General features: G+C 38.2%; 1 protein-coding gene across 1 annotated transcript in view; it reads left to right on the top strand.

Annotated features, from left to right (window-relative positions):
* ANKRD66 (ankyrin repeat domain 66) overlaps window positions 1-27,145 on the top strand; it is a 29,478-nt gene extending 2,333 nt beyond the window's left edge. The window contains exons 2-4 of the mRNA XM_036768909.1: window positions 4,420-4,579; window positions 14,765-14,993; window positions 26,465-27,145. Coding sequence (XP_036624804.1) covers window positions 4,432-4,579; window positions 14,765-14,993; window positions 26,465-26,705 — 618 coding nt within the window. The 5' untranslated portion in view covers window positions 4,420-4,431 and the 3' untranslated portion in view covers window positions 26,706-27,145. The remainder of the gene's footprint in view (window positions 1-4,419; window positions 4,580-14,764; window positions 14,994-26,464) is intronic.
* The last annotated feature ends 387 nt before the right edge of the window (window positions 27,146-27,532 follow it).

Raw genomic sequence — 27,532 nt, 5'->3', positions numbered from 1 at the left:
AGGTCAAATTCGATAAGAGCAAGATTCACTCATTCCCCCTCACCTGCCCCCTCTTCCCTCCCAACAGAACTGCTTTTTCTTGCCACTTTTAGGTGAGATAATTTACCCCGTTCTATCTCTCCCTTTCTCCATCTCTCAATATATTCCTCTCTCCTCCCTTAATTTGATTTTATTTTTTTTAGATATCCCTTCATATTCAACTCACCCTGTGCCTTCTGTCTATATGTCTCTCTCTCTCTCTCTCTCTCTCTCTCTCTCTCTCTCTCTATATATATATATATATATATATATATATATATATATATATATATATATATATTTCCTTCAGCTACCCTAATACTGAGGTCCCATGAATTATGCACATCATCATCTTTCCACATAGGAACGTAAACAAAACAGTTCAACTTTAGTAAGTCCCTTACGATTTCTTTTTCTTGTTTACCTTTTCATGCTTCTCTTGATTCTTGTGTTTGAAAGTCAAATTTTCTATTCAGCTCTGGTCTTTTCACTGAGAAAGTTTGAAAGTCCTCTATTTTATTGAAAATTCATATTTTGCCTTGGCGCATGATACTCAGTTTTGCTGAGTAGGTGATTCTTTGTTTCAATCCTAGCTCCATTGACCTCTGGAATATCATATTCCAAGCCCTTTGATCCCTTAATGTAGAAGCTGCTAGATCTTGTGTTATTCTGATTGTGTTTCCACAATACTCAAATTGTTTCTTTTTGACTGCTTGCAGTATTTTCTCCTTGATCTGGGAGCTCTGGAATTTGCCTACAATATTCCTAAGAGCTTTCTTTTTGGAGTCTTTTTCAAGAGATGATCAGTATATTCTTTCAATTTCTATTTTCCCTCTGGCTCTAAAATATCAGGGCAGTTCTCCTGGATAATTTCTTGAAAGATGATATCTAGGCTCTTTTTTTGATCATGGCTTTCAGGTAGTCCAATAATTTTTAAATTATTTCTCCTGGATCTATTTTCCAGGTCAGTGGTTTTTCCAATGAGATATTTCACATTGTCTTCCATTTTTTCATTCCTTTGGTTCTGTTTTATAATTTCTTGATTTCTCATAAAGTCACTAGCTTCCACTTGCTCCAATCTAATTTTTAAGGTAGTATTTTCTTCAGTGGTCTTTTGGACCTCCTTTTCCATTTGGCTAATTCTGCCTTTCAAGGCATTCTTCTCCTCATTAGCTTTTTGGAGCTCTTTTGCCATTTGAGTTAGTCTATTTTTTAAGGTGTTATTTTCTTCAGTATTTTTTTGGGTCTCCTTTAGCAAGTCACTGACTTGTTTTTCATGGTTTTCTCATATCACTCTCATTTCTCTTCCCAATTTTTCCTCTACTTCTCTAACTTGCTTTTCCAAATCCTTTTTGAGCTCTTCCATGTCCTGAGACCAGTCCATGTTTTTCTTGGAGGCTTTTGATGTAGGCTCTTTGACTTTGTTGACTTCTTCTGGCTGTATGTTTTGATCTTCTTTGTCACCAAAGAAAGATTCAAAGTCTGAGTCTGAATCTGAGTCCGTTTTCGCTGCCTGGCCATGTTCCCAGCGAAGTACTTGACCCTTGAGTTTTTTTGTCAGGATATGACTGCTTGTAGAGTAGAGAGTACTTCATCCCAAGCTTGAGGGGTTGTGATGTTGTTTTCAGAGCTCTTTCTACACAACAATCTCTGCCACACCAGTGCTTCTCCTCCCCCAAGAACTGCCAACCCAAACCAAGACACAGATCTTAAGCAGGCTCTGCACTCCTGCTCTGATCCACCACTTATTTCCTCCCACCTGGTGGGCCTGGGGCCAGAAGCAACTGCAGTTGTAGTTCTGTCCTCAGACTTGCACTATCTCCACTGCTCCTGGGGTGGTGGTTGAAATGTGAACTCCTTTCACTCTATCTCTGCAGTTTTTCCCACTAACCTTCTCTGTTGTCTTTGGTATTTGTTGGTTGAGAAGTCTGGTAACTGCCACAGCTCACTGATTCAGGGTGCTAGGGCCTGTTCTGCCTGGCTCCAGGTCTGGTTGGTCAGGGCGCTGCTCATGCTGGGCTCTGCTCTCCTCCCAGCTCCGTGGGATAGACCTTACCCAGCGACCATCCAGGCTCTCCTGGCCTGGAGCCCTGCTTCCCTCTGCTATTCCGTGGGTTCCACAGTTCTAGAATTTGTTCAGAGCCATTTTGATAGGTGTTTGGAGGGTCCTGGGGCAGAGCTTTAGGGAAGTCCCTGCTTTCCAGCCACCATCTTGGCTCTGCCCCTTCCTAAACATTTTATGTGTTCAGTGGCTGTGTTGAATTGAATTTCTTTTTCTCTCTGTTCCTGCTGTGTTTTGTAAGTGATATGCAAAAATACCAATGATTTGTTTATTTCATACCCTGATACTTTCCTGAAGTTATTGTTTCATCTAACCTTTTCTTTAATTTCTAGAGTTCTCTAAACAGGACATCATATTGTTAACAAAACGCAATAATTATATTACCTCTATTCATGTCTTCCCTCAATTTTCTGCTATCATTTTGATAGTAATTGTTGTTCCTTATCAAAATGACTTGTAGAATTTAAAATGTTAGAGAACTTAGAGATCATAAGATCCTAGATTTAGATACAAAAGGGGCTACTAACATGATCTAGTCCAATCCCCTCATATTATAAAAGAGGAAATGAAAGCCCAGGGAGAGTGTTCAAGGTAGCAGAAGCAGGCTTTGAGTTCAGGTCCTCTGACTCCAAATCCAAGACTACTGGTTCTGCATTAATTTAAACCTCTCATTTTATAGATTAGGAAATGGAGAACCAGAGAGAGGGAATTACTTATCTAAGGTCACACAGCTAGTCAGTTAGTGCTAGAGCTGGGAAGGGAATACAGCGATACTAATAACTTCCATTTATAAATACTTTTAAAGTTTGAAAAACTCTTGAAAAAAAGTGACCATCACAATTTTCCTGTTAAATAAGTGCTATTCTTGTCTCCATTTGCAGATGAGAAAATTTAATGAGAGCTTAAGTGAATTGATCAAAGTCAAACAATTTGTAAATATCTGAGTCAAGATTTAAACTAAGTCTTCTTGAGGCCAAGTTTAGCTCTCATGCTGCATGGCTTCCTAATCAATTGCTCTTTCAGTTGAGAGCCAGATTATGGAAAGCCTTAATACTGGGCCTTCTCTGACTCTCAACATTTTCCCTCTGTTTTTTTTTTTTTTTTTGCTGAGGCATTTAGACTTGATTTTATCCAGAGGTTTTTTGATCAGAAAAGTGATATGTGCACAGTATAGATATTAGAATTAAATATAAACTCTGCAGAACATGAATGTGGGATGCTAATGTGCTTTAGCTCAGGAGATGCATGAGGAAGTGAAAAATGCCAAAGCATAGGTGGGTTCTGCTTAGGAAAAAAAAAATGCGCTTTGGAAATATCCCCCCAGTAGCATGATTCTATTTTTATTGTACTGTCTCTTTATGGTTTGTTATCTAGTTAAGTACACTCAGTTTTAGAAGAGGAGCTGATCATCTGAGAGATAGTTTCTGGGGGTTTGGTTTACCTGAGAGATCTGAGACAAGTAGTTACTGAGTTTGGAATGTGACATGTAGAAAATAGGTGATGGGAACAACAGAACTATTGCATTATTATGGGACAAATATAATTTATCTAATTTTAACTTGAACTCAGAAAGATAAGAGAAGAGAGAAAACTACATCAGCTTATCAACTAGTTTGGCTGAGACATTGTTCTCAGTGAGGTGTTAGTCAAGCACAACTTGGATCAATTCAGTTTGGCGGTGGGAGTATCTATTTGACACAAAAGTTCTCAAGGAACTTTTATGGACAGTTCCTAAGACAGAAAGAGGCCATAAAAGTTTATGATTCCAGGCCTTTAAGTTAGCTGGCTTTTCCTCACTGAGGTACTTTCATGGCAGATTTCTGCGTGTGCCAACTCTTTGTCACAGATCCTGAATACAATGATGGGAAAGCATAGTTTATATGTGGATAGTTAATATTGATGTATTTCTTTTAATATATGAGTACTTGTGATATTATTTTTTGCCTTATTGATATGTAAATGGTTATGTTTAACATATAAAAGTGTCATTATTGTGTGCAGTTGCTTGTGTAAATAGAAACACAGCAGTGGGGGCTTGATGGCTAAGGTTGTGAGTAAAGAGAGTAAATTCCCTCACAACTGAATTACCCTCGGACCATGAGAGAATTTCAGTGTAACTGTGTTGTGCTAGTCTTTCTTTGGGAACTAAGACACAGCATTGTGAGGGCAGATTGGAGTGACTGAGTCAGCCCAGAAAGTGCCTAATTGTAATACACACACACACACACACACACACACACACAGATTAATACATGTGTGAAAGGTATGAGGCATTATAGTGTGTGTAGACACCCCCCACACCCTTACATACTGTACATTTGTGACTGTTTTCTGAGCAGGAAATATCCAGAATGACAGATATGACCAGGCTTCACCAGGCCGTTGCTATAGGGGACTACAACTTGGTGATGAGGATGCTAAAGAAGGGGCTTTACAATCCAAACCACAAGGATGAAGACTGGAATGACCGGACTCCACTTCATTGGGCTGCAATTAAAGGTAAATGAGTCTAGTCACTGCCTGTGCACAATAACCACTTAGCCTGGCTTTCCTTTCTTCATAGGCCATACTAATACACTCTCTTTATAGATCATAGCAATATACCCTCTCTATACAACTTATATTTTAATAAAGGACTTCTGGAAAAAAAAAAAAACTTTTCCCATCCAAAACAGTGACAAGAAAATCTTCACATACTACTTCTTTTATTGGGAGGAGATGAGCAATCTCTTTTCTTCCCAGTATGATAATGATTGCTCATTGTATTACAATAGCTCTTTAAGAAATGATGAAGGGAATGGTGTTAGAGGAACTTGGGAAGACATTATGAACTGATACAGAGTGAAGCAAGCAGTACCAGAACAGTTTATACAATAATAACTATACCATAAAAACTAATAACTTTGAAAGGCTTAAGAATTGTAATGACCATCCATGATGCCATAGGACTTAGGATGAAACATGCTACTCCATTTCCTAACAGAGGTGATGGACTCAGAGTGTAGATCTGGAAACATAGTTTTGGACATGACCGATGTGGGAAATTTACTTTGCTTGACTATGTATGTTTGTTACATCAACCAGATGGAACTGACCTCTAACCTGTGGATGGCCAGAGCCAAACAGAGCAGACTAGAGACAGGAGAGTCAGGAATCAAACAGAAGCTTAATTTCAAAGGGAGGGAAATGGCTTGCAAGCAAGGGCACATGTGCCAGGGCCCTGCCCCTAGTAGGGGGACCCGAGGCAATGGGGGGAGATCTCAATAGTAATACCTATGGCTATGCAGAGATCTGTAGCCTTGACAATGATGGGTAACAGCAACAATGAGACAAGTTTGATTCATAGCAGGGCTTTAGGACCAGAGCAAGGGTACTTGTCCAAGCTTTTCCTGTGCTTGTCTGAAGTCAGAGAACACCAGGTACTGGTGAAAGCAATGCAATAATTATGTGATTTTGCCAGAAGATGATATAGTCCGAAGGATGAGCGCAAAGGATTGTTCTTATGCCAAGTTTGCTTGCTGGGCCTCAGCTCTGGAAAACAGCATGCCACCTAGTATTTTCACATTTCCCCCTTTTGGATAAAGGAAAGGGGATCCCCTAGTCTTCTGGCTAATAAAGGAGAGGCAAGTATAAGTCAAGGTGCCACAAGAGGACATTTGGGCCGGGATGAGATGTTGCCCAGGCGGGGTTAGTTCATTGAGGGGCCCTATTGGGGAAGTGTCTCAGATATCATTGCTGGCCATTGGTTGCTTACAAGCAGAAAAGAGAGGAGGCCAAGAATGTTTGAGGACTTATCTCTAAAACATACTCAAAGTCTGAATTTCCATGATAGATACGTTTTGGAAGCCAACTATATATATCCATATATAGTTCCTAGAGAAAAGTCTAATGCTGTTGCTTTCTCAAAATTTCCATTTATTTAGAAAACTTTTTACATCTTTGTTTTATAACACTGTCTAACAATTTCCCTCTTAGGAGGATATCATCCCTATGTTATAATTTGACCACAAATATAGGTTAATATTGTAAGATGTTCATACTTACATCCTGTTATAGTAACTCAGAGATGTTTCTGCATCAGTCTATTATTTAATAGATTTAGTATTGTACTTACAAACTTCTTGATTATGGAAATTTACTATTAAAGGAAAAGGACATAGTTATAGTAATGTCATGTATCATAACAGAGGGAAAATCTCCCTTAGCTCTGTTTGATTCCAAACATGAGTCATATCTGACAGCCAATCACGTAGTCACAGGGTGTTAAAAGCAAGTATCAGGATTAACTAGGTGGTAATTTTCCTTTTTAGAAAGGAAATAGCACAAAGGGGAAATAGAGTCAGGAAGAACCTACATAGGCTGTGCCAAGGCTGTCTCCAAAACTTTTCCAGGCACAGGCATCTACCTTCAGCAGTTCCCATACTGCAGCACATAGCATTTTCTACTATTGGCTTCATGACAATTCAAATCAAAGCTCAAAAGAATAGTAAGTTACAGTTCCAAGAATTTTATCTTAAATTGCAAAATTTCACTAACCACAACTTAGGGCTTGAATATCTTTCCTGATGTTTCCCTAACAATTAACATTTTATTTATCCTTTACTTATAAATTAAAAACTACTCATATTCTGGGGCTTCCAACATACAGCAAATATCTGATAGTTGAATCATCATTGGTATGTTGAAGCTACATCTTTAAACCACCCTATGCACTTTCATAGTAGCCAAGATTTTTAAGTGAAAATTTGCTATTATAGTAAACTTATTTTTGTCTGCTTTATAATAAAACATACCTCATTAAGTATTTAACAGTTTTCAAACATCTATTTTTATCATATCCTTTTTAAAAGCCCAATTCATGTCTAACAGCATCCAGATTAAAAAGTTATTTTGTCTAATAGTATTTCTGTTACAATGGTCTCACAAATTTCACAAAACAAGAGAATTTAGAAATCCAATAATAACACAAATAGTAAACTTCGGATGACATAGATTACATTTTCAAATTATCACATATAAAAATCATTGATCTTATCACCTTTGACATTTTACAACCATGTAAGGGTTATTGGATATGGAACAATTACATTCAATTAAAAATAATAATAATGTAGTACTTATCATATGCCAATCACTGTGTTAAGTATTTCACAATCATTATATTATTTTGATCTTCATGCCAACCCTGGAAGATGGGTACCATTATTATTTTTCTCTTTATAGATCAGGAAATTGGGTCAAACAAAGATATTATAACTTGCTTAAGATTATACAGCTAATAAATTTCGGCAACTAGAATGTAATTCAAGTTTCCCTATACTTTTCCAGCATTTTTTCAACATCTTCATTTGAGAATCTTATCTGAGATGAGAAGGGTTAGTGGAATAAGTTTGGTTTTACATCATCTAAATTTCCTCCTGTATCTCTTCCATCCCTTTTCCCAGAAAGCTATCCCTTATAATAAAGACTTTAAAGAGAAAGAAAGAGAGGATAAGGAGGAGGAGGAGGAGGAAGAGGAGGAGGAGGAGGAGGAGAAAGAGGAGAAGGAGAAGGAGAAGAAGAAGAAGAAGAAGAAGAAGAAGAAGAAGAAGAAGAAGAAGAAGAAGAAGAAGAAGAAGAAGAAGAAGAAGAAGCTGGAGGAGAGGAAGAAAAGGAGGGAGGAGAAGGAGGGGAAGGAGAGGAGGAAGTAGAAAAAAAGGGGAAAAGACACATTAAAATTTCACCTATATTTTCCATTGTATTCCTTCCCTATCCACCCCAGGGAGTTATCTTTTATAATAATTACTTTAAAAGGAGAAGGGGACAAAAAATCTCACAAAACTGATGTACGTATAAAAATGATGTTGTGTGCAGTATTCCCCACTAATGAACCCTTGATTCTGCAAAGGAGCTGAGGGGATGTTTCTTTTCATCTCTTCTTTGAGTTGAAGCTTGGTCATTATGATTTTGCAACATTCAAGTTTAATTGCTTTTTCTGGTTCTGCTTACTTCGCTTTGTGTCATTTCATACGAGTGCCTCTCTGTATTTATCATATTTAATGTTTCTCATGACATAGTATTATGACATTACGCTAAGGTACAACAATTTGTTTAGCTATTCTCCAATACACGAACATCTACTTTATTTTCAAGGACGGATATTTACATGATACTTTGAAGTTAGCAAAATGCTTTATTTACATTGTTACATTTAAACCTCAAAACATCTCTGTGACGTGAATACTACAGGCATTTTAGCTTCATTGCACATAAGTGGTTGCCTATACAATGTAATTTGGGTGACTCTAGTAAGGCACCCTTTAAAAAAATCTCTCTCCTACTACTCGTCACAATACTGGAAAATCGACCATTAGGTCATTGTTCCTTTGGGCCTTTAAGCTGTTTTCACTGTCTCTAAGAGCTCCCAACTAAAATATAAATTGAGCTAGCAGGTATAATACCTTTTACCTCAGCAGCTGTTGTACCTGAGTGACCATCAAGCCATTGTGGATCTAAGGCCTGACTTGTGGAGCTTCTGGAAATAAATGACAGCGAGGTGCAGGCCCAGGAGATGGAAGGTTCTGAATTCACCATTTTCACAATTTTCCTTGGCACTGACAAAGAAGCTAAGGTGACAGTAAGCTAAAGGTCAGAGCTTTAATAGCTTCTAAATTATTTTGTATCTTTTAGTAAATATTATCAGAGAAAACTGCTCCAGGAACTTGGAGGTAGAGAAACTAATAAGGGGAAATTGGTCTTGGCCTGTGCCGGAGGATTTCTTAAAATGCTTCTGAGCATCCAGGCTGCAGGGAAAACCCTCACCGGTTATAGTTAGCCAGGATGGTCAGAATACAGAAGTACAGCATAATTCAATTCAACGTAGCAAACATTCATGGAGTCCTTATAAAATATAAGACACTTTGGTTGTTGCTGACGATACAGACAGGAACAACAACCCAGTCTCAGCTCTCAAAGAGACACTAAATGGGATATAATACGTATACAGGTAAGTATAATGAAAGGTAGAATGTGTGTAGACAGAGTGCATCCCTAGGAGAAGGTAGAGAATACTTTAGGTGTGTTAAGGAAGGCTCGATGGAGAATCATAGAACTAAACTGGAAAGGCTCCAAAAGGCCATCTTGGCAAGCCCCCTCACTTTACAGATGAGGAAACTAGACCTAGGGAGTTAAATAATTTGTTTTAGCTCACGCAGACTCTAAGTGGTGAGGGGCAGGACATGAATCTAGGTCCTCTTACTCCAGGGCTGGTATTCTCTCCCCTGTATTATTCTATGCCTTACGGGAAGGAAAGAATTTGAACAGGCAGTGATGAGAAAGTTAATGGGTGAGGGACGGTCTCTCTGAATGCACGGAGGTGGGAAAGTTGAGGACAAAAATAGTCCAGTTTGACTGGACTGTTTGATTATATAAACCACAATAATAATAATAATAATGGTAACAACAACAATGATCATAATGATGATTATGGCTAACATTTATACAGTACTTACTATGTGTCAGGCACTGGGCTAAGTACTTAATTATTATATGGTGTGAAGGGGAATAAGATGAAGTAAGGCTGGAAAAATAGGCTATCATAGGATGTTAAAAACAAAGGGAATTTAGAGAGTAACTAATCTAATCCTCTTAGTTTACAGATGAGGAAATGGGGCCATAGGGGATAAGGGATTTAGCCAAGGTCATACACTTGACAGAAGCAGAATTTGAGCTGAGATCCACCTAATTTCAAATGCAGTGTATACTTCACTATAATATCCTGTCTGGAGCCAAATGATAGAGGGCCTTAAATACCAGACTGTGGAATTTGTTTCTAAAGACACTTAGAAATTGCCTTAGAGGTAAAATCTTAGGCATCAGAATTTTACTCTAAAGGCATCAGAGAACCACTTTAGATTTTTGAGGAGAATGATTTATTTGGTGAGAGCTGTGAATTCGAAAGTTATCTTGCCATCTGTGTGAAAGACAGCTGCTGAGTCAAACTCACAGCCCTTGGCTGCATAGGGCCCAGCCAAACTCCCTAGTGCTGCCTCAACCAAATTAAAATGTAATCGGGATGGGTGTCACCAGGGAGATGAAACACCAGGAATGGACCAGATCTGTGCAGACTTAGGGTTATAAGAAGCCTGCATTACCTGGTGGAAATAATTGAACCTCCTAGGTTGCTTTCTTTGTGAAATGACGAAATTTGGACTAAGTGCTTTTTTTGGGCAAGTGCTTTTCCTTTTCCAACTCTAACTCCTAGAATTCTGCAACTTCTTGCCTTAGTGTCTTTAATTATCAAATAGAGATAATGAACCTTGCTCCTGTGAGGGTTGAAGGAGGCTGTACAATTGCTCTGACTCACAGCAATCAGGGCGATTGTTGTCCTCTGCTGCCCCCTAAAGTCTACCAGGAAAACAACACTTTCTGCTCTGTCATCAACATTGGTCCTGGAGACTGTGAATGGTTTGTGGTCCATGAGCACTACTGGGAGACCATTAGTACCTTCTGTGACAATCTATCAGTACCAGCTGGCCTTGGAGAACTGCAAATGGAACGAGGTGAAGAATGTCAAATCCATTGTGCCCATGATCCATGGGTCCTGGAATTTTGCCCTCACCATCAAATCCAGCAATCCAGACATGTTCAAAAAGATCAAGCTGTTAGTTGACCTTCTGTGTGGTAAGCACCATCAACAAGGTATAGGCCACATGGACATGGAGAGGTCCAAAGAGAGCAACTGCAATGCATCAGAGAAGGAAAATTTCATGTAAGAGGTTGCATTGGAGATGGGCTCTGAAGGAGAAGGACTTGTTTCTTGTTACCCTCCTGGTGCCTCCTACCCCTAGATTCTGTCTGCTGCAGTCCATGATACATTGCCAGGTGCAGCAGGAGAGCCTGGTGAGGGCTGAGAAGAAGATAGCTTGGGGAAGCTGACTCCATTGCTGCTGTTACTCAGCTGTCTACCTTTTCCTTTCTGTCTGTCTCCCTCCAGACTGTGTGTGTGCATGTGTCTCTCTATAGCATGACTCAATTCCAACTTCCAGCTTAGTTCCAAATCTATGGCTGGAATGAGAGGAGAATGAAATATAATCCCCAAGATGTCAGCCAGTTCTCAAATCCCTATTACATTCATGTACATTTTTATGTGTCTTGGATATTAAACCTTTATCAGATAAATATCAGAGAAATTATTATGAAGATGTTTCCCGATTGTTTCCTTTCTAACTTCATCTAATTTGATTTTGCAAGAGGTTTTCAATTTTACGTAACTGAAATTGATTTTATCTTTACTGACCATTTCCATCCATTGTTTAGATAAGAATTCTCTCCCTAACCAAAGTATTTTTCTTTGGTCTTCTTCTCTTCAATGATATGACCTTCAATACTTAGGTCATGTGTTTATTTGGAGTTTATTGTGATATATGTTATGAGAGATTTACCTAAACCTAACTCAGATTGCTTTCCCATTTTCCTAGCAGTTTTTGTCCAGTAGAGAGTCTGTATATGGTAGTTGGTGTCTTGGATTTATCAAATACCAGCTACTACGTTGGATTGCTAACAGGTAGCTAACGAGTAATAGATCTAACAGGTCTATGCAGACTCAGGTTTGTAAGAAACTAGTACCAAATGGTTTTTGATAATTGCTGTTTATAGTATAATATAATGTAGTATAACACAATATTCTGTTTATATATGTATATATAATACTGTTTATAATATAACATAACAACATAACATAATTTGAGAACTAGTATTTCTAGGTCCCCTTAATTCCTGCTTTTTTCATTATTATTCCTTTTATCATTACTACTTTCATTTATTTTCAAACTCTTCCTGTCTAATGACTGTTTCCCTGTTGCTTACAAGAATACTCATGTCTCCTCATCCTCAAAAGACCATCTACAGTAGGTGCTTCCACATACTCTTCCCCTCAGTCTCCTTTGCTGGATCCTCCTCCAGATCATGCCCTCTAATTACTTCTCCTTCTATATTACTTCACTTGGTGATTTCATCAGCTCCTGTGGATTTAATTACCACATCTATGCTGACAGTTCTCGAATCTACCTACCTTGCCAACCTCTATGTGGACCTCCAATTTCACATCCCCAATTTCCTTTTAGACACTTCAAATTGGCTGTCCAGTGGACATCTTAAATTCAACATGTCTAAAATGGAACTCATTATCTTTACTCCTCAACCCTCCCCTTTTTTTGCCTTCCCTTTTAGTGTAAGGGCAACTCCATCCTTCCAGTTCCTCAGATTCAAAACCTAGGGTTATCCTGGGCTCCTCCTTATCTCTCATTCCTCTAATCCAATCTTTTGCCAAGGCCTGTTAATTTCACGTTTGCAACATCTCTTGCTAGTGCTCCCTTCTCTCCTCTGACACTGCCACCACTTTAGCGCAACCCCTCATCACGGCATGTTTGGACTATTGCAATAACCTACTGCTAGCTACTACCTGACTCAAGTCTCTCCCCAATCCAATACATTTGCCATTTAGCCACCAGAGTGTTTTCTGTCACCCCACGGTTCCCCCTCACCCCACTCAATAAACTCCAGTGGCTCTTTATTTCCTCCAGGATCAAATACAAAATTCTCTTTGACATTTAAAGGTCTTCATAATCTAAGCCCTTCCTACATTCCCAATCTTTTTATATCTTACTCCCTGACACATACTCTTTGATCCAGTGTCATTTGCTTCCTCATTGTTTCATGAACAACACACTCCATCTCTCAGCAACCAGATTTTTCTCTTGCTGTCCCCTCTACCTAGAATGCTCTCCTTCTGCATTTCTGCGTACTGGATTATCTGGCTCCCGTTAAGTGCCAGCTATTTCCATCTTCTACAGAAAGTCTTAAAATCCCTCTTAATCTTAGTGCCTTTCCTCTCAATTATTTCTTATTTGTTCAGTACATAGCTTTTTTGTACATACATGTTTACTTGTTGTAAACATTAGATTGTGAGTGCCTTGAGGGGAGGGACTGTCTTTTGACCCCTTTGTATCTGCCAACATTTAGCTCAATGTCTGACTGACTGACTCTCACTCCATAACTTTCTGCAGTTTGGCTTCTGACCTCTCTCCTAACAGCTCTCTCCAAAATCACCAGCGATCTTTTAAAGTCAATTATTAACTACTCAGCTACAAAATATAATGTGTTTTTCTTAATTTTCACACTTCTTGACCACTACAGCTTTTGACATTGTCTATCATCTTTTTCTCCCTGATGTTCTCTTTTCTCTAGGTTTTCATGAAACTATCCTTTCCTGGTTCTTCTTCTACCTGTCTGACTTCTCCTCTTTTAAAAAAATTACCTTATTTCCCAGTTACATATAAAAACAATTTTCAACATTCATTTTTTTTAAATTTTGAGTTCCATATTCTCTCTTTCCCTGCTCCCCTCACCCCTCCTTGAGAAGGCAAGCAATTTGATATTAATTATACATGTGCACTCATGCAAAACATATTTCCATATTACAATTTCTCCTCATTTTCATTTCCTGTATCTTCATTGCAGTTATGCCCAACAACAGTGTGTATCTCTCAAGGTTTTGTCTTTTTTGTCCTTCTCTACTGAGGATTCTAAGCTCTACATATCCTACCCTGAACAATCTTCTCACTTCCAGTATTTCATCCCCAGAGACATATTGAACATCTTGACCTGAGTGTTTCATAGACATTGTAAAGTCAGTGCATATAAAATTGCATTATCCTCCCAAGCCTTCTTCATCTTTCTAACTTTCCTTTTACTGTTAAGGGCACCTCTATCTTTCTAGTTACCTAGGTATCATCCTCAACTGCTCAACTGGGGAATGGCTCTTATATATTCATAAGAAAGCTTAAAGTGGGAAACTGTGGGAAAGGCCTAAATCCAGCATTTTTCGGTATCTAGAACAATGTGAGAACATTAACTATAATCCTTAAAGCAGAACAAGAAAAGTTAGAGTTAGATTAGGGCATTGATTAAAAAAAAAGATGAAACTCATGTTCACATAAGTACTTAATTAGTATTTGTTTTTCTTTAAACCTTGCTCTAAGCTATACCTTACTTTATCACAGTAATTAGTAAAATTCCCAACCAATGGTTTGTGCTTATTATTTTAAAAAATGTATATTTTTTGTAGAAAAGCTTGAATTGTACCTTGCACTGTTATGTTTTGATTATCCACACACATAAGAAAGTTAACTATTGCATTAATGCAGACATGTCCTAATATTTCAGTTCTAATATCTCAGTGGAAAGGGATAGCTTCTGAAGAGCTAGCTTTACAACGTTTAACTTCTGGAAGTGATACCAAATAATATAGTTATTGAAATGATTTTTATTGGTTCAATGATCATATCTACTTATAATCCAACATATGATTTTTAGAACTTCAGAAAGGATTTTTAGCCTTTCAGTGTGGTACTGAATAAAGAAGTTGGAGTATCTAGGATTGGAAACAGAAAAGGCAACGTGTGGCACGTGCCATATTAACCATAGAGATGCAATTCAAGTGAAACCTTTTATTTGTGTTTCCAGGGTAGCATGAGGGTAATGAACTGGGAGCAGGGAATAAGAAAAGCAGATGCTGGAAAGAGAAAAGAGAGCTTCCAAAGGAAAATTTCATCCATTTAACAACTTTGCTTAAGACTGGCATTGTCTTCAGGAAGAAAATGCATTTTCTCCAATCTGATTTTTTCCCCTTTTTGTACTTCTAAGGACACATTGAGATGACAAAGCTTCTAATCGCCTATGGAGCCAGGCCCTGTTTGGTGACTGATGTTGGTTGGACCGCAGCACATTTTGCAGCTGAATCAGGCCAACTAGGAGTGCTCAAAGTTCTCCACATGCTGCATGCCGCCATTGATGCCCCAGATTTTTTTGGAGATACTCCAAAGAGGATTGCACAGATCTATGGGCAGGAAGAATGCATGGCATTCCTGGAGAGGTGAGTTTCATTTTATTCTCAGGTGCTCACTGGCTTTGTGACCCTGGGCAAGTCACTTAACCTCCCATGGGCCCAGTTTCCTCATAGGTAAAATGGAGATAATGATGTTGTTGAGAGGATCAAGTGAGATAACAAATGCAATGAAATCTTTTTTAAAAAATTATTTATTTATTTTTTAAATTACCAGGTTCTTTAAATTTATTTTTAATTTTCAACATTCAACAAACTTTCTACCCATCTCTACCCTCCCCCCACCCCAAGGTTGCATGTATTCTGATTGTCCCTTTCCCCAGTCTGTCCTCTCTTCTATCACCACCTACCCCCATCCCTTTTCCCCTTACTTTCTTGTAGGGCAAGATAGATTTCTATACCCCATTACCTGTATATCTTATTTCCCAGTTGCATAGAAAAACAATTTTTTTAAAGATTTGTTTTTAGAACTCTGAGTTCCAAATTCTCTCCCTTCTTCCCTCCTCACCCACTCTCCTTGAGAAGGCAAGCAATTCAATATAGGTTATACACATATCATGTAAAACACTTCCATAATAGTCATGTTGTGAAAGAATAATTATATTTCCCTCCATCATATTCTATCCCCCTTTATTCAGTTTTCTCCTTTGACCACGGCCCTTTTCAAAAGTGTTTGCTTTTGACTACCTCCTCCCCCACTCTGCCCTCCCTTCTATCATTCCCTGCCTCCCCATTACCTTCCTCCCTACTTTCCTGCAGGGTAAGATACCCAATTGAGTGTGTATGTTATTCCCTCCTTAAGCCAAATCTGATTAGAGCAAGATTCATTTATTCCCTTTTACCTACCCCCTCTTCCCTTCCATTACAACAGCTTTTTCTTGCCACTTTTATGTGAGATAATTTACCCCATTCTATCTATCCCTTTCTCCTTCTCCAAATATATTCCTCTCTCACCCCTTAATTTTATTTTTTAGATATCATCCCTTCATATTCAACTCACCCTGTGCCTTCTGTTTACATATATGTGTATTCCCTTCAACTACCCTAATACTGAGAAAGGTCTCATGAGTTACAAACATCATCTTTCTATGTAGGAATGTAAGCAAAACAGTTCACCTTTAGTAAATCCCTTATGGTTTCTCTTTTCTGTTCACCTTTTCATGTATCTCTTGATTCTTGTATTTGAAAGTCAAATTTTCTATTCAGCTCTGGTTTTTTCATCAAGAATGCTTGAAAGTCCTCTATTTCTTTAAAATTCCATATTTTGCCCTGAACTATTTTACTCAGTTTTGGTGGGTAGGCGATTCTTGGTTTTAATCCTAGCTCCTTTGACCTCCAGAATATCATATTCCAAGCCCTTTGATCCCTTAATGTAGAAGCTGCTAGATCTTGTGTTATTCTGATTATGTTTCCACAATACTCAAATTGTTTCTTTCTGGCTGCTTGCAATATTTTCTCCTTGACCTGGGAACTCTGGAATTTGGCTACGATATTCCCAGGAGTTTTCTTTTTGGGATCTTTTTCAGGAGGCAATTGGTGAATTCTTTCAATATTTTACCCTTTGGTTCTAGAATATCAGGGCTTTTCTCCTTGATAATTTCTTGAAAGGTGATGTCTAAGCACTTTTTTTGGTCAAGGCTTTCAGGCAGTTCAATAATTTAAAACCTATCTTTCCTGGATCTTTTCTCCAGGTCAGTGGTTTTTCCAATGAGATATTTCACACTGTCTTCCATTTTTTTTCATTCTTTTGGTTCTGTTTTATAATTTTTTGATTTCTCATAGTCACTATCTTCCACTTGCTCCATTATAATTTTAAGGCAGTATTTTCTTCAGTGGTCTTTTGGGTCTCCTTTTCCATTTGGCTAATTCTGCCTTTCAAGGCATTCTTCTCCTCACTGGCTTTTTGGAGCTCTTTTGCCATCTGAGCTAGTCTATTTTTTAAGGTGTTATTTTCTTCAATATTTTTGGGTCTCTTTTAGTAAGTTGTTGACTTGTTTTTCATGCTTTTCTTGCATCATTCTCATTTCTCTTCCTAATTTTTCCTCTCCTTCTCTTACTTGATTTTCTAAATCCTTTTTGAGTTCTTCCATGGCCTAAGACCAATTCATATTTTTCTTGGAGGCTTTTGATGTTGGCTCTTTGACTTTGTTGACTTCTTCTGGCTGTATGTTTTGATCTTCTCTGTCACCAAAGAAAGATTCAATAGTCTGAGTCCTTTTACACTACCTACTCATTTTCCCAGCCAATTACTTGACTTTTGAGCTTTTTGTCAAAGTATGACTGCTTTCAGAGTGGAAAGTGCTACGTCCCAAGGTTCAGGGGTTTTGCACTGCTGTTTTTGTAGCTACTTTTATTCTGAGGTGTTATGATTTTTTGGGAGGGAGGGGGGATTCCTCTCCTGGCCTGTGAACTACCGAGAGGACTCCCCCTCCACATCCACAACAAGTTGTGCCACACTAGTTCTCCTCCTCCCCCATGGACCACCAACCAGGAATGTGACCCAGATCCAAGCAGGGTAAAGCAAAAGAACACTGCCTCAGCACCAGCGAAGAGATACCTGCACTCCCGCTCTGATCAGCTGCTTGATTCCCCCCACCTGTGGGCCTAGAGCTACAGAAGCAGCCCCCAATGCTGGTGCTGCTACCGCTGCCTACACTGACTGCCTCTGCCTCCATTGACCTGGGGCTGGGGCTGGACTGTACACTTCTCTCACCCAGGTCCAACAGTTTTCCCACTGACCTGCTCAGTTGTCTTGGCATTTGTGAGTTGAGAAGTCTGGAAACTGCCACAGTTCAGTGATTCAAGGCCCTGAGGCCTGCTCTGTCAGGTCTACTCTGGCCTGGTCTCTTCAGGTGCAGCCCATGCTGAGCTGTGCTCCTCTCCCAGCATGGTGTGACAGACCCTTCCCAGAGACCATCCAGGCCATCTGGGACTGGAGAATTGTTTCCCTCTGTCATTTCATGGGCTCTGTAGCTCTAAAATTTGTTTAGAGTCATTTTTACAGGTGTGTGGAGAGATTTGGAGGAGAGCTCAAGTGAGTTCCTGTTTTCATGCCTCCATCTTGGCTCTGTTCCCTGTAATGAAATCTTAAATAGTCATTTAAGGGGAGCACAGAGCCAGTCCTAATCTCAATTTAGGAGCAGGCTGATGACTGGGGTCCCAGGTGGGTTTTATACTTTTAGCAAAAGTTGTTACCACATAAGTTGATCGGCAATATACTTCAAAATTACAGATAAAGTTGTATATAATATTTTCTCAGTAGTCTATCTTATCAGAAGGTCTACAGATGTTTCATCAGTTGTTCAAGAACATACGGATGTTGCTTACTATGTCATACCACACAGGGATTTATCTTTTTATTGAAAAACAACTGATAGAAAAACACTGTACTCAAAAGAGTTCCATCGATCACAAAATAGAGGCATAAAGTGGAATCGATTATGCTCAGTTGACAAACTATCTTAAGGTAATAAAATTTGCTCTTACTATATCAATTATACTAAATTAGCAAGCTTGTTCCTACTAATTTCTTGAGGTACTAAAACATTTTAATTAAACTAGTTGAAGAATAAATCTAATGCAATATATGTGGTGCAAAGCATTTAAAACCATCACTACTTAAGAATACCAGAATTTTTTCATTCTTTGCTTAATTTTTTTTGTTTCTTTTTGGGAGGGCAATTGGGGTTAAGTGACTTGCCCTAGGTCACACACCTAATACATGTGTCAAGTGTCTGATGTCAGATTTGACCTCAGGTCCTCCTGACTCCAAGGCTGGTGCTCTATTCACTGTGCCACCTAGCTGCCCCACCTTGCTTTATTTTCAAGGCTAGTGTCTACCCACTAGCAAAAAACCAGTTGAAAGGAAAGAGGCCTTGGGAATAGAGTAAGTCAGTGATTATCCTACAAATGTTCATGTTAACAGGCTCAATCAGTTTACTTATCAGCCATGTGAGCTTTCTCCCTTTCTCCACAAAAACTCCACTGAATTTCAGGCACAGAGAACTGCTGTATGTTTCATAGTTTAAATTTCGGAAAAAAAACCAACACTAAAATTGAGGAAGTTCTCTGAGGAAGAATGTGAAGAAGGCCAGGTAGAAAACAGAGGCTTCCTCCCCAGAATGGGTCTTACGTATTTGTGTTAATTCTTTCAATAGCTTGGTTAACAGTCATCATAGATATTTGTCACAAATATTTTTTCCTAATTATAGTAGCTACAATTTATTTTGTTCATGCAAAAGGTTTCCAATTTCATAGAGTTGAAATTATCTATTTTATCTTTTGTGATTGCCTTTATCCTTTGTTCCGTATTTGGTTAAGAATTCTCCCCCTACTCATAGTGGTGAAAGTCACTTGATCTAATCCTTTCCTAATTGGTCTTTTAGTTGTCTTGTTTTACATTCAAATTGTGTATCTATTTTAAGCTTATTGTAATATACAGCATGAATTTTGGTCTGAACCTAATTTCTGCCAGATTGCTTTTCAGTTTTCATGTCTGTACTGTACTTATGGCCTGTGGCATGAGGGCACCAGTGTAGCTGGGAGCTAAGGATTCATTTTTTTGTGAAGGGTGAAAGAAAGGTTGAACAGGCCAGATGATGAACAGAGATGCTGAGATCTTGTAAGCAATAGAGAGTCACCAGTGATGTTTCAAAATGGTGATGACATGTTAAAAATCAGTATTATAGAGAACTGGAGTTTTATGTGTCATAATGATAATAATGTAGCACTCTCTCTGGGCTAGTCTCCACAACTTGACATTAGTTATTGGGTCTCTATCGGGTAACTTTGACCGTTGGGGTACTCTATGTGTAGCTACTTAGGTCATGAGTACCTGCTTAAATACTTTCTATTAACAACCAGACAGGTGACATAATTAGCTCAAAGCAAAGCATTTGATAAACTTGCATAATAGGAAAAAAGCTAAAATACAGAGGTGGTGAGGCACACATGTGAGAATCTCCCACCCCCCTTCTAGAACTGGCTGGCATCCAAGTCCTTTCTGTCTTCACAAATCTTCCCTATGAGCACAATATCCCTCTGGGTTTGGTCCTTCAGTTGGGCTCCAAGGGTCTATTACTTTCTGCAGTTCACCTCTTGATTTCCAGGATGAGCTCTCCTGTGAATCCATAAATAGATTTCCTCTTTTCTATAAAAAGTCATGTTCCTTGAAGCTGCTTTTTGGCCTTGGGTAGATTACCTTTCTGTATTCTTGTCTGTCTGGAGTGTATGTCTTACTGGATGCAATTATCTTCCTCTGGGCAAGTAATTCCACAGTTAGACACCATGATCAATGGTGGGGTGAAGGGTGAAGAAAATCCCTTCCTCTTCCCCAAGAGGCAAAGTGTTGGGTTTTTTTTGAATGCTAGCTCTCCATTCAATTTCCTTTTTCATCTCTCAAATTGCATTTTTTAAGGACAAGTCAGGAACTTGGTCAATTATTGTTGGTCCAATGGTATCATTGCCCCCTTCTGACTCAGAGATGTGTCCTTCCTTAGTAATATATCATACAGCACTTTAAGGTTTGTAAAGTGACAGACACACTTTACCTGTGAGAGCATCGCAACAGTCTGGTGAGGTATCATGAGTCTTGCACAGATCAGGAAATTGACTCCAGGAGAGTCTAAATTACTTTCTCATGGTCTCACAGTTAGCGAGTATTAGAGACATGATCAAACTCAGTTTAACCTAACTCCAGGAAGATTGGTTAGGAAGTTTTGAGGTAGTATAGGCTGGGTGTGAAGAGACAAGAGCCTGAATTTGGTAGGTCAATGGCACTGGAAAAGAAAAACTAAATACAAGAAACATTTTAAAGAAAGAACTGACAGACCTTGATAGCTTTGATATAGGTAATTGTTATGGGCCAGCTCAAATATGAAGGATATTATTGCTGATTCCCAATGAGGTAAAGGATCATTTATTCAGCAAACATTTTATTGACCCATAGTGTGGGTCATCATCATTTAAAGATAAATAAGTTAGTCTTTGCCCTTAAGGCTTTACAACCTAATGACTCAAAACCTCACTTTACTCATTTTCATGAATACATTAATTGGAGCAGAAGTTTTCTCTGTCCCTTTTGAAATTATGTTGCATGGATTTTTATTTACTTATCTAGATGCCTGTTGCATGCCCTCAGTAGAATGTAAGGCCCTAGAAGTTAGGGACTGTTTTAGTCACATAATTAATTTTTATATGAGAAGGATGAAGGCATATGTGATATGCCCTTAGACAGTAAGGCAGATGGTTGGCTGAACATGGCTCTCTCTATTGTCTATCATTAAAATTGTGTGTGTGTGTGTGTGTGTGTGTGTGTACCTAGGTTTCTATGGAAAAAAGTTTGAAAAATGCTGGACTCAAAGAACTTTGAGGTCTCTTTCAGCTCTAACATTCTACGGAATGTGTTGTATAGTATAGTCAATAAATATTTTTTGGTTGAATGGCATGCAAAAACCTGTGACTTTTTACAAGTGATACTGTCAAGAATAGGAACTCCATAATCACATGCTTCACAATTTGCCAACAGGAAATGTTCCTAACTTAAGATATAAAATGTAGCATTTATAAATTTGAAACTTGTTAGATATTACCTTTTACCATTAGTTATGAGGCCTTTGCCACGAGCCACGTTTTAGAAGGTGTGTATAGTATGATAAAGTAAAATCATAGACCTGTGAGAAAAGAAAAGATTTAAGTGGTTGGGGTGGGGCTGGAAGATGGAAAACAACTGTAGCTTTCGTAAGTACGCTTTTGCATTATGACTTCAATACAATGAGAAGCAATGGGAGAGAATGGGTAGAGAGCTGTCCTTGATACCGTCAACTGACTGAAACAGGCCTCTAACCTGTGGATGGGTCACAGCCAAATAGAGCAGGCTAGGGACAGCAGAGTCAGGAATCAAACAGAAGCTTAATTTCAAAGTGAAGGAAATGGCTTGCAAGCAAGGACACATGTGCTGGGACCCTGCCCCTAGTGGGGAGACCTGAGGCAGTATGGGAGATCTCAATAGTTATTCCAATGGCTACACAGTGAATTGTAGCCCTAACAATGAGGGGGTAACAAAAAAAATGGGACAAGTTTGATTCGTAGCAGGGCTTCATGACCAGAACATGGGTACTTGTCCAATGCTTATGTGAGCTCATAGAACATCTGGTGCTGATCAAAGCAATACAATAATTATATGATTTTGCTAGAGGGTGAAATCATCCAGAGGGTAAGCACAAAGGATCATTATTGTGCCAAGCTCAGGGCACAGCTTGCTTGGCCTTAGCTCTGGAAAACTGGGTGTCTCCTAATATCTTGACATAACTAAGAAAACCTGGGTTCAGGTTCTACCTCTGACACATAGCTCTTGGGCAGGTCAACTAAGCACATCATTTTTCTGGGCAATTCTAATATTATCAGTTGCAAGGAAGCTTGGTAATGTACGTTGGGTTTTGTTTGTTTGGTTTTGAATATTTTATTTTTCCCAATTACATGTAAAACCAATTTTTAAGATTTATTTGAAAAAATTTTGAATTCCAAATTTGCCAATATACATTATTAGAGAGAATAGATCTGGGAATTCCTTATGCCAGTGGAGGCACAGGCCCAGTCTTACTTCCTATTCCTTACTTCAGTAGGATGATGACACTGCTGATAACATCAAAATTTGCCAATAATTTTTTAAAAATCCCTAGAGAGGTTTTTTGGTTGTTTTTTGTTTTTATGGACTGAAAACACATTTTAAAAGTTTTAGCTTAATTCTCACAGTGTGACTTTGAGATAAGAGTAAGGAATATTGACCCTGATTCAATGACAAAGGAAATGAATATAGCATATTTCTCTAACAATGTGGTTTAACTAGAGTGAGTTAAAAAGTTGTTCACCTCAATTAAATTGGGCTTGATTAACCAGCCAATCCATTTCACTTAGACCAAAGCTTATTCATTTTTGAATGGATTATTTCCACCCCCTGACTTGATATTTGAGATGCCATAGAAAGTTGGAGCTAGAAGGGGCCTTGGAGAACATCTAGTCTAACCTCTTCACTTCACAGATGAGGACTCTGAAACCTACCAAAGTGAAATGATTTACCCAATGATAGTCACACCTTTCCTTTCTCTATGTGGATCCTTTTTTCCTTCCTTCTAGAGCAAAAGAGACTATTTATTGTTGAATGACCTGGTGGCAGAGACTTCAGGGGATAAAATTCACTAGTTGATCACATTAATCCATGCATATTTTACTCTGCATATTTATAAGCATACATGTTCCTTGCTTTTAATTTTTGATAATATTTTATTTTACACCCAATTACGTGTAAAAATAATTTTAACATTCTTTTCTTTTAAGTTTTGACTTCCAAATTCTATCTTTCTCTCCCTCCCCATCTAATATAGGTTATACATGTGTAATCATGTAAAACATATTTCTGTACCAGTCATTTTGTGGAAATAAAGAAAGAAAGAAAGAAAGAAAGAAAGAAAGAAAGAAAGGGAGGAACGAAGGAAAGAAGGAAGAAAGAAAGAAAGAAAGGGAGGAACGAAGGAAAGAAAGAAAGAAAGAAAGAAAGAAAGAAAGAAAGAAAGGAAGGAAGGAAGGAAGGGAGGGAGGAGGGAGGGAGGAAGAAAAAAAGAAAAGAAAAGAGAGAGAGAAGAAGAAAGAAAAAGGAAGGAAGCCAGGAAAGAAGAAAGGAAGGAAGAGAAAGATAATATGCTTCAGTCTGTATTTAGACCCATCAGTTCTTTCTCTGGAGGCAGATCGCATTTTTCATCATCATTGTATTGCTGAGAATAGCTAAACCATTCATGGTTGCTGTTACTGTGTACATTGTTCTCCTGGTTCTGTTCACTTCACTCTGCATCAGTTCATGTGAGTCTTATCAGGTTTTTTCTAAAATCACCCTGCTTCTCATTTCTTATAGCACAATAATATTCTATTACAATAATATACCACAACTTGTTCGGCCATTTCTCTATTGATGGACATCCCCTCAATTTCTAATTCGCACCCACCATGAAAGAAGCTACTATAAATATTTTCATACAAATAGGTTCTCCCTCTTCCCTTTTTTTTGATCTCTTGGGTCCCTTGCTTTTTAGAATAGATCTATTCTAGCATGACTAACTATAAGGCAAAATTCAGTAAAATGAACCCTTTTTTTTTTTTTTACCAATTTCCATTATGATGCTAGAAATGTGTTCTCAAAGAATAAAATTCTGATTAAGTCAGTAGATTAAACTTTTAAAAATACTTTTTGATGAGTAAGCACTGAAGAAGGTAGCCGTGCCAATGACATTCTAAATGTTAATATTGATATTTCTTCATCATTCCTTCACCTGATTCCTCACAGAAAAGAATAATATTGTGCTGTGAGCTATCCGCCTTGCCAAGTTTGAGAATCATAGCTCTAAATCTTAATAATTTCTATTTGTGATTCGTAATATCATGACTCCACATTTGTATGCACAAAACTTAGTTCCCCTAATTAATCTGTCTTTCATACAGGTTGCCAAATTGATATTTCTAAAGCATAGGACTAATCAGGGAACTTCTCTGCTGGAGAAAGTTAGTTCCTTCAATCCTCAAAATGCCTGCTAGTTGTTTTTGGACGTATTTCCACATATCTGTGTTGTCTCCCTGATAGAATGTAATCTCTCTGAGGACAAGGAACATTTCATTTCTGTCTTTGTATCTCCATGTTTAGTATAATGCCTGACACATAGTAGTTACTTAATATGATTTTTGGTTAAATGATTGAGTCCCAATTGCCTTTAGGATAAAGCATTGACTCATTAGTTTGGCCCTGCAAGACCTTCACATTCTGGCTTCAATCCATCTTTTTAGACCAGTGACATATTGCTCATCCACATGTATTCTATGGCCCAATCAGACTATTTTTATATAACATCTCTTCTCATACTTCTATGTTTTCATCCAGGGTGCCCTATGCACAGAATGCTCCCCTTTCTCACCTCTGCCTCTTGTAACCTCTAGCTCGAAGTTCAGCTCAAACGACACCTCCCTCAAGAACCTTTTCTTGATTTTCCCAGTTGACAGTGACGCCCTCTCCTGCCCTAGATTTTGTATTTTGTCGTTGAGTTGTTTTCACTCATGTCCAACTCTCTGCGACCCCATTTGGGGTTTTCTTGGCAAAGATACTGGAGTGGTTTACCATGAACTCTCCAGCTCATTTTACAGATGAGAAACTGAGGCAATCAGGGTTAAGTGACTTGCCCAAGGTCATATAGTTAGTATGTATCTGAGGCCAGATTTGAAATCAGGTCCTCCTGACTCCAGACCTGGTACTCTATTCACTCTACCACTTAGCTGCCCTGATTGTGTGTGTATACTATATACTATATTTACTTATCTATGACTGTGTGTGTATACTATATACTATATTTACTTATCTATGACCATGCTGAATTCCTTTAGTAGACTATAATCTCCTTGAAGCAGGAACTGTTTTATTTTTATATTTGTATTCCAGCACTTAGCACAATGCCTGGAAGGGCTTAATACATGTAGAGTGATGGATCGATTTTTGCCTGAGCATTTATCATATCTAAAGACAGGTTGGGGTGTCCGAAATGTTACCCATGGCCAAGAGTTACAGCCATTTAACATACAGGATCATTGATTTAGTGATTGGAGAGAAGTTGGACGTCATCTAGTCCAACCTGTTCATGTAACAAATGAGAAGATTGAGGTCCAGGGAAGTTTAGTGACATGTATGAGTTCATGTAGATGATAAGCATGAGATGTTTTAGGCAAAGAGTTTTTCGCTATCTCTGCTTCATGAGCTTTTCTGATAAAACCTACAGATCTCTTCTCAGAATACGATTTTAAAGTACATAAAATTAAATACATAGATATATAAAATAAAATACAAAGGAAACCAAATCTGTTGAAATATATCAAATTATATTAAAATATGCAAATTTAAAAAACCCAAGCAAATAAGTTTGTAGACCTCTAATTAAAAATACCTGCATCTAGCCTAAAATGTGTTAAATCAAGACTTCAGGGCCTATTAAACAAATAAGCAACCAGCATTCCATTCTTTCCAGTTGGGTAAAATTTTTAAAATATTCTGTTTTATTTTGTTTGAAGATGCCTATATTTGTTTTTCCTTCAGGTGCTGTGTTCTTATTATACTAGAGGAAAGGAAGGGGAAAAAAAGATTCATATAATACTTACTAAATGCCAGGCACTGTGCTAAACACATTACAAATGTTATCTCATTTGAGCCTCACAATGGTCCTTCTGGGTAGGTGGCATTATTATCCCCATTTTATAGTTGAGAAAACTGAGACAAAGACAGTTAAGTGACTTATTACAAGTCACATAACTAGGAAGTGTCTGAGGTCAGATTTGAACTCAAATCTTCCTTCCTCCAGGTCTCATTCTTTATTCACTGCTCCACCTAGCCTGAGTTCTCTTCAGAGGCAAGAGAGCGATAATTTCAATGTGCTTTTGAAATGGGACATGGCCTTCCTCTTTGTTCTCTTTTCCAGGGCTGAAGTTGAGTGTCAGGCCTATCGATTAATGGCCCAGGAGAAGGGGCTACCATTGGATCAGAAAGATGAAGAATGGGAACTCAAGAAACAGGAACTCGAAAAGACACTCCCTTCTCTAAATAAAAACAAAAATAGGAAAAATATTAAGAAATTTCAAGGTCCCCACCAGGCTCCACTTGGTCGGGCTCATTTACACCAAGACTCTCTTGTGCGCAGGTTGGCAAGGGAAATCAAATAGTTAAAGCTAGATACCCTCAGATAATTGAATCATGTTCCGGGGGGTGTGAAAAAGTCTATTTTTATGAGGTAAACTTTTCCTAGGGCTCAGTTAAGAGTAATGACTGTGCTACTTCTTGGTTAGATTTGCATACACTTATGTAGACTGGCATGCAAAGTTTATTTCCCAGGGCTCCTCAGTAAAAAGATCCTCCTAAAGTAAATAGATCCTTGATAAACCCATAACTGGGCTGGGACCAGACCTGTTATTTAATTGGCATAAGGAAGCCCCACATAAGGAAATTCTATTCATTTTGAACTTAAATACAAAAATGAAAAAAAGAATATTTCCATGTATATATACAACATAAAAAGAAGAGTTAATATAAAACTGCAAATTCCCACGTCAACTGTTTCCTTATTTTTGGAAAAACCATATAATAAATACTATACATCATTTTCAAAGCTTTCCTGCTTTTCTGTGATTCCTTCTAAGTTTTCTTTTGTTCTCTGCTGTGCACTTTTAATTTTTTTCTCTCTCCCTACCTCCCCACCTTGTCCTAGAGAAGACTACCATTAGACACAAATAAGTATATGTATGCATCCATGTATATGTATATGTGTGTGCATGTATGTGTATACATATATATATATATATGTGTGTGTGTATGTATGTAAAACCACATTGTACATCCTTCTATTTATCAGTTTGTTCTCTGGAGGTAGATAACATCTTCCTTCACAGGCCCTTTGTAGTTTGAGTATTTATAATGCTCAAAATGACTTAGTCATTTAAAGTGGTTCTTAGAACAATATTGCTGTTCCTGTGTACAATGTTCTCTTGGTTCT

This window comes from Trichosurus vulpecula, chromosome 7 (genome assembly GCF_011100635.1).
Source record: "Trichosurus vulpecula isolate mTriVul1 chromosome 7, mTriVul1.pri, whole genome shotgun sequence".
NCBI classification, from domain to species: Eukaryota; Metazoa; Chordata; class Mammalia; order Diprotodontia; family Phalangeridae; genus Trichosurus; species Trichosurus vulpecula.
Note: the sequence above shows the minus strand (reverse complement) of the source record. Positions and strands in the feature narration are given on the sequence as shown.